The sequence below is a fragment of the Lontra canadensis genome, unplaced genomic scaffold, assembly GCF_010015895.1.
Source record: "Lontra canadensis isolate GAN:19392208 unplaced genomic scaffold, GSC_riverotter_1.0 scaffold93, whole genome shotgun sequence".
Taxonomy (NCBI): domain Eukaryota; kingdom Metazoa; phylum Chordata; class Mammalia; order Carnivora; family Mustelidae; genus Lontra; species Lontra canadensis.
In genome coordinates this window covers 2,266,816-2,279,203 of record NW_022631087.1, presented here as the reverse complement: position 1 = coordinate 2,279,203, position 12,388 = coordinate 2,266,816, and the positions used below count along the sequence as shown (strand labels likewise).

Genomic DNA, 12,388 nt, shown 5'->3' with positions numbered 1-12,388 from the left:
ACTGTGGTGTAACTGTATTTTCTCAACTGTGTAAAAGTATGGATATCTACTTGTAGTCCTACATTTCTGATAGTTATCTCATACTGTAACACTCTAGGGATGATAGGGGATACACACAAGATCTTTTGCTCTTCTGAACAGACATGAATTCTGATTGATCAATTTTATCTGGCCTAATTTAGCTTATCTTTTCTTTGAGATGGCAATCATTGTAAATGCCTATAACTTTATGAATCATATTTTTTTTGAATCATATTGTTTTATTTCCCTTCAAATCTTCTCATTTAAACCTTGTGACTGAAAGAGGCACTCAAAAAAAAAAAAAAAAAGGCAGGTGATAGAACAACTGGGAAAAGGAACTATACTTGCCAACCTTACAAAATAATAATCCATAGTTAACTAATTGGAATTAAAAATTTAAAAACCCATAAAAAACAAGAATAATGTAATAGCCCTTCTTCATCCTATTTTTCTGGTAAGTGTTACACAAATCGTAAGTAAGGATTCCTCCTTTGTAGGCAGCTCTAGGGATGGCCCAGACCAATTAAGTTATAGGTAAATAAGAATATCCTTCTCAACCTTACCTCTTTATGCACCTTCCAACTGTCTACCGTCACATTGAAGAGAGCTTTGAGGGCCTCAATGGCACAGTCTGTCTCCTGAGGTGAGAGAGGAGGTCCATTATGGTCTATGGCCGATTCATATTCATCGGTCCACTTGATGCTAAAGGCACTTTCCAAGATCTGGGTTAGCAGCGGTAGTCCCTGGAGCTCGTAGCGCAATTGTGACCTGATGTCGGTGTGCAAAAGTGACAGGAGGAAGAGCAAGCGCAAGTCAAAGCACTTAATGTCATTGATAAACTTTCGGTCCTTGCACTTTCTCAGGAGGTTACAGAGCTTTGCAGCAAGGTTAAGTTCCAGGCTGAGCTGCTGTGCCATCTGACTGTTGAACACTATGTTACACAGACATTTTAATGACTCCACAATAACTGGGAACTCTGACACCTTCTCCAAAGAATCATCCGACTCATTTAGCTTGGCTAATCGCAGCAGTATCTGCATATTTTCCTTGGTTGTTACAGGAACTAAAACCTTTTTGTCTCTGGAGAGAATGCGGAGAACTTCCAGGCAGGACACTTGACATGTTGTTGGGATATCCTTTACAAGGACTTTAAATATGCCTTCACAGAGTTTCTGAAAAACAAGAACGAGTATTCAAAAATCATTACTTGGCTTAAGTGATTTAAAACAGAATACTTCTCTACCAATGTATGTAACAGCAATCAGATTCTGGCTAGAAAAGATTTTTAATTTTTTTTTTTAAGTCCCACAATGTTAGAACTGAAAGAGACCTTATATTTGCTGCACTTCTTTCACTTACAGATATGGAAATTAAAGGCCAGAGAGGCTGTACTGGGCCAGAGTGAATCAGTCAGGTCTTACGTAGCTTTGTTCTCAACAGAATTTTAATATCAGAATACACAGACTATCAAGATAAAGGCAATTAGTCTGAATCATAGCTGACAACCCAGAGTGTACATATCCGTCTTGCATTTTTTGAAATTCAATTATTCCTATTATTCCTAAATTTAAGAACCACTGATCATTCTTTCAAAATTCAACGTCCAGCTTTCTTGTCCAGAAACTGTAGGTCTGGATCTCTCAAGCTCACAACGTACATGTGAAGCAAGCAGGTATAAACTACTCTATTGCTGACCATTTTTGTACCTGTTACATTTTATAAAAACAACAGCAACAACTAGAACTAACATCAGATTTTACAAAGTTTGTATTTACCTATCATCAGACTTTAATTCTTATAAAGAGGCTATCTTTGGGTCAAGCATGATGATCTTGATAAGAATCCCAGGCTGTGTGTACCTTCTCAGTACCTCCTAGTTGTACAGCCATGAAGTGGCAACTTTAAATGTATAGTTGACCCTTAAACTGGGGTTTGAACTGCATGGGTTCACTTACACATGGATTTTTTTTTTTTATAAATACAGTATAGTACTGTAAATGTATTTTGTCTTCCTTATGATGTTTTTAATAACACTTTTCTCTAGCTTACTTTATTGTAAAAAAAGGATATAATAATATATAACAAATAAAATATGTGTTAACTAAGTTATTGGTAAGGCTTCTGGTCAACATTAGGCTATCAATAGTTAAGTTTCTGGAGAGTCAAAAATTGCATGCAGATTCTTTGATTGTGCTGGGAACTAGCACCCTAACCTCTACATTGTTTAAGGGCTGGCTATACTACGTTCTGGAGGTGGGAAGGAAATTAACTTGACAAGCTGAGAAAAATTTATAATAATGTCAACTCTATCCCAGCCATCTCTGATAACTAGAAGGGACTTTCATTCAATGTCTTATTATCATCGTTAAGGCATTAAAAAAAAAAATGAACACAAGTTTGGCGGGGCTAAGTATAATGTTCCCATTACAGAAATATAAAATACAGGGAAATTCTTCTCCAATGTCTGATCTTTCAGATCCAAGACAAAAAACAAAAACAAAAACAAAACCACATTCTATATACTACTTTCTATGCAGTATATTTCTGGAGGTGAGTCAGATAACACTTGTTCCCATATAACTTTACTCAGGAGAGAAATCATCTACACTGCTGCTTAAGTTAAGAAACATGTAATAAATAAGGTATTATAAAATATTATATATGTGAATTTGGAGTTCTACATATTGAATTAAAAAGACACCTTTACCTCCTTTTTAAACCAAAGAGAAGAGCAACAGTAAAATACCCCCCAAATCTACAGACGATATGGGTCCTTTCTTGTTCCACCTTCAGACTCAAGAAAGAAAAAGCAAAGCATGAATATAAATAGGAATAGACAAGGCTATAAATCAAATGGATTGAAATTCTCAGACATAAGAAGGCTACATGATAGAGATTAGAGAGCCTACGAAATTTTTAATTAAAAACTTCCTCATCTATAGGCTTCCTGAAGTTCAAAGGGCAACCAAAGACAAGAGTTCTAGTTTTAAAACACAATTTTCAATCATAGTTGTTTTTAAACACACCATCTTTTCACAGATCTGCCTCACATAATGATCACTAGGTAGATTTTTGCTATAATTTCAACATATTTTGAAAATTAAACTACTTTTTGGATAATGATTCTTTTCTCTCTTTTATTACAACCTGACAAAAAAATCAAGACATACCTAAAATACAACAAAAGTGATGCTTAATAGACACACTTACTGCTATACTCAACATAATCATTTTTTAGTCAAAGAACATTTAAAGAGCAAATTAATAAATCACATACATTTGGATGAACCAGAAAAATTTTGTTTTGCATACATACATACACCAGGCAAGAAAACTGAAGAAGAAGCATCCTTTACACTTTTCCAACTGCTGAGTGCATGCTCTACCTGTTTCAAAGGTACTCTTGTATTTCACCTTTATTTTTGTTCTAACGGTATTTTTCTGTGCTGTAACTATTTTTTTTTTTCAATTGATTTTACTCTTCCTAAAACATACTTTCCTCTCTTTTGAAACACTTTCTACAGCTCCCTGGTGCCCACAGAATGCAGCTGAAATGAGCCCACAGCTCACTTTTCCACTGCTCTGTCACGCACGGCTCCCCTTCTTTTTCAAGTGCTTCAAACGGATTCCCAGGCCCCTGGCTATACGTCCTAGCCTCTACCCTGCTGTTCCTTCCATGGCAGGCCCTGCTACCATGTCCACCCATCAGGAGCCCACTCTTTTTCTCAGGTTTAGTTTGAAGACTGAGGGGTCTACATGCTTCCCCAGTTGCTCCCTCTTTTGCTGTTTGTGCTTCCAACTAAAACTAAGTTTTTGCTTTTGTGTAAACTGTTGGAGCATCTCACTCCTTTTCCAGGCTCCTTAATAGAGGCTATGTTTCATCTGTATCCCTGTAGCTGGCTCAGGTGTGCTAGAACTATTTTTAAGTGCAAGATAACCACAAATTCCCATCCTTTTTTTTTTTTTTAAAGATTTTATTTGTTTATTTGACAGACAGAAATCACAAGTAGGCAGAGAGGCAGGCAGAGAGAGAGGGGTAAGCAGGCTCCCTGCTGAGCAGAGAGCCGGATGTGGGGCTCGATCCCAGGACCCTGAAACCATGACCTGAGCTGAAGGTAGAGGCTTTAAGCCACTGAGCCACCCAGGTGCCCCACAAATTCCCATCCTTAAAACCTAACCCCTGACTCTCCAGCATCTTCTAAAGAATGATTCCTTTGTATCCCTCCTCCACCAGGCACCACTTACTATCAAGTTTTCTCTTCCTCTTTTTGCAAGTACAACAAACTGTCATTACATATGTTAGGTACAGACCGTTTTTATTTACTTTCAAAATATTTACAGACTTGTTTTCATTGTTCAGCTGACACGTGTGTGTGTGTATGTGTGTGTGTGTTTTAAAGATTTTATTTGAGAGAGGGAGACAGAAACAGCAACAGAGAGCATGAGTGGGGAGGAGAGGGAGAAGCAGGCTCCCCGATGTGGGACTCAATCCGAGGACTCTGGGATCATGACCTGAGCCGAAGGCAGATGCTAATCGACCTTTAATCTGAAAATTATTTTGGTACCTTAGGTTATCAGGGAACCCAATTTTTTCCATTAAAATTAATGGAAATATTTTCTGGTTTAATAACTTCCACTTAGAGGTCTGTTTCTCTGTAATGAACTAAAGTCATAAGGCAAAGTCTAGGTATGCTTACAAAGTATAACTACTAAGAATCAAAGAGTCTGAGGAAAAGCCCTTTTAAAATGCTCACTAACTTAGCAAGCCATGACTACTTCTATAAAGTCAGACTGCAAATCCAACAGCATAAATTCAAGAGTAAGATCCCAAATGGTTTCCCAATATTACTACTAGTACTGCCAAAAAAGGTTAGTTTGCTCCTGAACTGAAACCTGGGAGTCTACTAGAGCAGTGGTTCTCAAACTTCATCATGCATCATAATCCGCTAAAGGGATTGTTAAAACACATTGTTGCACTTCACCCCCAGAATTTCTGATTCAGTAGGTCTTGAGTGAGGCTCTGGAATTGGGACATTTAACAAGTTCCTAAATTCTGCTGATGATTCAGGAGCCACACTCTGAGAACCACTGAACTATGGTTAACAATGGACTGCTATAACTATAATGGATATTAGAGGGTAGGGGTTAACTGAGAGCAATGAACCAGGTAAGTACAGAAAAGTAGGCAGAGTTGAAAGCCATTAGCACGAATACCTTAACTTCTCCTTGACTGTCCTGAAGATGTAAAAGGGTGGCAGGGATAGGAATGGGGTGTCACTATCTGGTCACATTACTTTTCTTATCTTAAATACGAAAAACTACTCCAGGGGTGAAGTATATTACTTGTTTAAGGTCAGTGGTCCTGGGCTTAAAACTTGTTTAATCTACCATGGACTTTAGAACCAGAGCAGTTTGTGATTAAGGGCATAATTTCTGGATTTAAATTTCTTGTATTTAAACCTTGGCTCTTCTACCATCTTTTAACGGTGAGCCTGTGGCAAACTTGGCCTCCCCGGGCCTCATTTACTGTAAGAGTTGCATGACCTCCACATGTCTAGCACTTAGAATAGTGCCTGGCATGCGGCGAGTGTTCAGTACAGGTTTTACATCTTAGTATATCTCAGTGAATCTCAAAGTTCACAGTTTAGCATTTAAGATTTTCCAACCTGCTTTTTCAGATTTCTCTTTCATACTATTCCCCCTTAAACCCTCCCCTCTAGCTATATTCCCTTCCAAATTCTCTCACACTGAGCTCTTTTTTTCCTTTTTATTGCCTCCCATCTCCCTGCATCCATTCCTCTTTAGCTATTCAACTTTTAACCATTCTCCAAAGCTAATTCACTTTTGATATAAATTTTTTTCTAACCACTTCAGCCCCCAACATTCTTCCTCTCCAAGGAATATCCAAACCACAATTTGCTGCAGTCATTTGGTACTCAACACATCCTTCCTGTTACTAAAAGCTCTCTAATAGAAAAACATTCATAATTACACTAGCTAGTGTATTTTACGTGCAGTAGACAGAAGGATTTATTCTTAGTCAATCTACTGATTAGCAGTAACCCATGCATATTGTTTTGACACAGCTACAATCATCTTGTGTACATCATTCTGTTCTTTTTAATTTTTAATTTAATTACCAGCATTTTTCCACACTGCCAGAATACTTATAAAAATAATTTTAGGGCGCCTGGGTGGCTCGGTCCATTAAGCATCTACCTTTAGTTAAGGTCACGATCCCAGGGTCCTGGGAACAAACCCCATGTCAGGTTCCCTGCTCAGTGGGGAGTCTGCTTCTCCCTCTCCCTCTGTGCTCTCTCTCTCTCTCAAATAAATAAAATCTTTAAAAAAAGTTTAAATCGATGCATTATTAAATGACTTCTGTTCTCAGTAAGCCTCTAGAATGATATACAGCAGGATCCAGATAAGAAGAGTGGACTTATTAGCATTGGAAGGCGTGGTTTCATAATTTTAATAATTATGGTGATATTGTTTGCTTAATGTAGTGTACAGTTTACAAAAGAACTTCTCATATATATCCTTCAATCTAAGAAATGCTCACTAAATACTTACCAAATTATTGCCTAAGGACACTTAACTAAGCAGTAGGCCAGGCCTTTTTCTAGATCATCTGACTCCAGTGTGATTTCCACTCCAAGTCAATGATTGTACCATTAGCTGCCATTTATTAACTGTATCTTGAGCATGACACCCTATTAGGCCTCTTTCTTCATCTATACCATGCATTAAAGACTGTTTAAGGCAGTGTTTGCTTCGGCAGCAAATATACTAAAACTGGAAGACTCTCTAAAGCAACCTTCTTCCAGCTACAAAGTGATAAGCTTTTCACTATGAATCTGTAAAACTAAGATCAGCCTTGGCTTTAGCCATGAGACAAGCAGAACATGCTATAAAGCATATATGAACATTCAAATGATCTTTTGTGATTTACACAGTTTTAAAAGGTGATTTCTAAAAATACTTAAAAAAAACTTAAAGTCAAGTTCTATACATAAAAAAGTCTTTGCTCAAAATATAGGCATCATAATTTACTATACTCTGGCAACCCAAAAGGTAGATGCTACTCAAAAGTGTCTACAGATTGGTGCCAGTTCACAAACTATTTGTTCCCAGACTGTTGAGATAGCTACACAAATTGAAATAGGTATAAAAAACTGAGTTTACATTTAGAAATATTTATAGTAATCCAACTTTGCTGTGATTGTTGAAGGATATGATTATTTCTTTTAGTGTTTCACTTTTATTGTATTTTGTGAAAGCACTAGTCTACCACAAATTAGGGAAAAACTGCAAAAACAAAAAAACTCTTGGCCCTTCAACACAAATAATTTAAGAAGCACTGTCCAGAGAATGCATTTATCTTTATTTTTTTTATTTTTAATTTTTTATTATGTTATGTTAGTCACCATACAGTACATCATTAGTTGTTTTTTTTTTTTTTTTTTCCTTAGAGAGACAGAGATCACAAGTAGGCAGAGAGGCAGGCAGAGAGAGAGGAAGGGAAGCAGGCTCCCTGCTGAGCAGAGAGCCCGATGCAGGGCTCGATCCCAGGACCCTGAGATCATGACCTGAGCTGAAGGCAGAGGCTTAACCCACTGAGCCACCCAGGTGCCCCACATCATTAGTTTTTGATGAGAGAATGCATTTTATATTATATAAGTTTTCTTCAACTGTATAACCAAAGTAGTAAAACAAATTCTGATCCCAGAGTAATGAGGGAACAATATATCTCAAATATGCTTATCTAAGATTTAGTTTAATTGCTGGGCATTGTGTTGAAAACTGACAGTTGTCCACCAAAATCCATTCTTTCCTTCTTATATAGTAAGAGAACTGTGGCAAGGCCCATGACTGCCTGGCTATACCACATTCTTCAGCTGCTCTTCATGGCCACATGCCTGAGCTCTTGCCTATGGAATGTATGTGGGCATGTGGCATGACATTTTCGGGTTTGGGTCCCTACGACAGTGGGCATACCTTCTCCATTTTCTTGTCCCATTCTGTAACCTGGAAGTGGCAGCCCACTTCAGGTATGACAATGCTCAGATGGTGAAACATAACTTCACAACTTAGAAGGAAATAGGGTGACTGAATAAATTTATGCAGCAAGTCACTCACCCATCTAACTAGAACTAATCAATCACCTCAGAACTATTACTTGGAAAGGTAATAAAACCAACATTCCCTAAATCACATCTATCTTGGGGCCCCTTTGTTGCAACAACTTAAACTTAAAACGCCCTCTGAAATATGACGTTTCATCAATAACTCATATAGAACCCCTTGTTCCATCATTCCATAAGTAACAGAAGTTATATTTCACCTCAATGACCCAGTTGTGCCATGGCTAGTTTGTATCTTCATTTGTTTATCTATTTATTTTTTATTATTATTATTTTTTAATTTGACAGAGATCACAAGTAGGTAGAGAGGCAGGTAAAGAGAGAGAGGAGGAAGCATGCTACCCGCAGAGCAGAGAGCTCGACGCAGGGCTCGATCCCAGGACCCTGGGATCATGACCTGAGCCGAAGGCAGAGGCTTTAACCTACTGAGCCACACAGGCGCCCCTGTTTATCTATTTATTAATTCACCAAAAAGACACCAAGTGTCTATTTAATAAATCCAAGGCAATGTCCTTCATACTGGGTAGACAATGGCGAACTTAAAACGAACTTAAAATTGAACATGGGAGAATTACAAAGAAATATAAGCCATGGATTAGTGTGACAATAGGTCTGATAGGTCTACACTAGAATTTCTCAGTCTCAGTACTACTGACACTTTGGACTGGGTAATTCTCTGAGGATACGTATCTTTAAAATATTTAATAGCATCCTTGGCCCCTACCCACTGGATGCCAATAACACACTCTCACTACCACTGCTCAGTCACAGCAATCAAAAATGTTTCCAGAAACTGCCAAATGTCTCCCGGGGAACAAAATCACCCCCTACTGAGAATCACTGATTTAAGTGCAAAAAACTATGACAGTACAAATCTAAATTCTATGGGAGGAAGTAGACCAGTTCAGGGAAAGACTTCCTAAGGAAGTGGCATCTAAGGTGAGATCTGAAATGTACGTGTTTGATTTCCATTCAATCATTTAACAAACACTTGAATGCCTACTATATTACTGTGTCATGCAATAGCTGTATACTGGTGAACAAAATAAACATAATTCTGTTACGTTATGGGGATGGCATTATAATGGGGAAGACAAATAAACAAAAAATTTTATTGTTAAAAGAGAAATAACAGGATGGTATGATTGAAAATAATAGGGGAAAGGATCAACTTTAGAGTGATATTTAAGCCACCTAATGGTGAGATGGTGCTAAATGTGCAGAGTACTGCAGGCAGAGCCTGGTGTGTTTGAAGGTCATGAAAGCCAGAATGGATGATGTTAGTGGCCGAGTGCTCGGAGATGTAACTAGAAAGCAAAATGGCACCAGATCACGTGGAGTTTTATAGGCTACAATAAGGAGATTAGACTTTTAATGCTATGAAGTCACTAGAGGAGTTTAAGCAAAGGAGAAATACAACCCAATTAAAGATTTTTAAAAAAATCACCCTGGTGTGGAAAATGGAGGGGAACAAATGCAGCTTCAACTAGAATGGAAACAGTAGAGAGGGAGAGAGGTGGATGGATTTGATGTATATTTTTGAGACAGAACTTGCCATTTGTGGGGGAAAGCAAAGTTTCTGGCTTGAGTGGTAGAGCGCCATTTACTGAGAAGGGGATGACTGGAGGAAGAATGGATTTTGGAGAAAATTATGTATAGATACATTAAGTTTGCAATGCTTGCAGAGATGTCAAGTAGAAAGGTGAACATAATGTGGCTAAAACCTTAAGCAGCCATCAGGGCTATGTCTTCTCTATGAGTAAAGGTTGTTTGGAGCTATAGGAACAGATGGGCTGGAGTAAAATATATAGAAAATAGAGGGACTAAGGTAAAGAGTCCTGAAAAATGCCCATACTTACAGGCTGGGAGGAGGAGAACTTGATGAAAGAGATTAAGAGTTACAGCTAGAAGCAAGGGAAATTTAGGAGTGTGGCAAGTAGTTTAAGGATTTGGCAACGCTAGATCACAGTGACCTTGATAAAAGCAGTTTTTGCACAGTATTTGGGAGATGAGAAAATGCAGAGAGAAGTACGTATCTTTCACTACATGTGACTATAAGGAAACAGATAAATAGGATGGTAATAAGAGAGACTATAAGATCAAAAGAGATTCTTTTTTTCTTTTTTCCTTCCTTCCTTCCTTCTTCTTCTTCTTTTTTTTTTTAAAAAAAGAGAAGATATACTAGTCCATGTCTGTATGCTGAAGAAAATGAAGAGTTGGAATTAATTCAGAGGGAAATGGGGAACTTATTGCAGGGTATTAGGCAGGGGTAAGACATTAGATGAGTGCTTTGGAATTATCATTCTGATAGTAATATGGAGAATGCACAAGAAAGGGAATACAACCAAAAATGGCTAATAAGGTGAAAAATGAGGGTAGTGTGAACTAGGGCAGAGAAATAGAAAGCTAAGAGATTTTTAAGGGGTGTCTGGCTCGCTCAGTTGGTACAGCAAGTGACTCTTGATCTTTGGGTCCTGAGTTCAAGCCAGACATTAGGCGTAGAGCTAACTTTAAAAAAAATGAAATCAGGGGCACCTGGGTGGCTCAGTGGGTTAAAGCCTCTGCCTTCGGCTCGGGTCATGATCCCAGAATCCTGGGATCGAGCCCCATATCGGGCTCTCTGCTCTGCGGGGAGCCTGCTTCCTCCTCTCTTTCTCTGCCTGCCTCTCTGCCTACTTGTGATCTGTCTGTCAAATAAATAAATAAATAAATAAATCTTAAAAAAAAATGAAATCAAAGAGATTTAAGGAAGCAGAACTGACTGAATGATTGGCAGAATGACTGGATGTCAAGGGTGGAAAAGAGACAAGGAGCCTCTCAGATTTCTAATCTGGACAACTTGGTTGATGGAAGTATCAGTAATTCAGGAGATAGGGGAACCATTTCCTAAAGTTGGCAGCAAAAAGAAAATGATAATGCTTGGTAGACATTTCTCCATAATTGTTCCACAGTGGACACCTCAAATAAAATACACCTAAACTCATTAACTAGGAGGGGGTCAGATCATAAGTCCCCCATAGGTCCACCTTTCCAAAACTCATACTCAACTACTTATTGTCACAATATCCTTGACCTGGGCTAAGAAACCTACTCTCTGCTACCTATGTGAATATATGTGCCTTTTCTCATGTTATTTCCTGCACTTAGAATGTCTTCTTAAACCCTGACCCTCCCAATACTTTGGCTTATATCTTCAAGGCAAATGTCATCTTTGTAATATTTAGGAAGTAACCTCTTCTACATCTACCAGTTTTATAGCACTTAATACACTTCTGACCTTGAATTATATTTATGGAGATTTCTTATCTCTTTCATCACTTTTGGTGGGGGCAGGATTTGTCCGATACTATTTCTTTTTGTTCCACAGGTATAGAGATGCTGTCAAATATGCTGAATATATACCCACATATATATACACACATACATAGTAAGTGCTACATCTTCAAAGCACTATGTGTTAAATATAGGGTATTAGGTCCAGATAGGTCATTAAAGCTCTGGGCTTAATTCCTAGGTGCCACTTATTTATTTGTATGATTTAGAATAAATTGGTCAACTTTTAAAATTTCCTTGTCTATAAAACAGGTATGATCGCACCTCCTTCATAGGAGGTGGGGGAATTAAATAAGACAGTGTGCATGTGCTGCCCTAGAATAAAATAAATACTCAATAAACATTATTTAACATTATAACTAAAATGCATATGCCATATGTAGTATTACTATCATTTAGTGAGAGGCTACATGCTGTAATAAAAAAATATAACTTTTAGGGGCTCCTGGGTGGCTCAGTTGGTTAAGAGTCTGAGTCTTGATTTCCACTCAGGTTATGACCTCAGGGTTGTGAGATCCAGCCCAAGGATGGGCTCTATCCTGGGTGTGGAGCCTGCTTAAGATTCTCTCTCTCTCTCCCTCTGCACCCACCCCACCCCCTACCAGCTCATACGAGCACTTTCTTAAAAAAAAAAAAAGAATATGACTTAAGACTTCCAGAGTCAGTCTTCACTCTGCCATTGTTTTTACCTGTAAGATCTGGGCAAGTTACTTGGTTTTTTTGAGCTTAATTTTCATTATGTGTAAAATGGGGATAATATATATTACAGTGTTGTTTTAGCAAACAAGATGATGGTACACAGTAAGAGCTAAAGTTGTATGCTTCCAGGAATAAGACCTCTAATTAATAATCTCAGCCAACAGCAATATTTTGAAGGCTTATTTTTCTGA

At 38.0% G+C, this 12,388-nt stretch overlaps 1 protein-coding gene across 7 annotated transcripts in view; it reads right to left on the bottom strand.

Annotated features, from left to right (window-relative positions):
* Positions 1-12,388, bottom strand: part of RIC8B (RIC8 guanine nucleotide exchange factor B) — a 98,388-nt gene that overhangs the window by 60,510 nt on the left and 25,490 nt on the right. For all 7 annotated transcript variants that reach the window (XR_004380187.1, XR_004380186.1, XR_004380188.1 and 4 more), the window contains exon 3: positions 585-1,193. Coding sequence is in view for 4 of the 7 variants with exons in the window: in XM_032836504.1 (XP_032692395.1) it covers positions 585-1,193 (609 nt within the window). In the remaining 3 variants the exon portion in view is untranslated. The remainder of the gene's footprint in view (positions 1-584; positions 1,194-12,388) is intronic.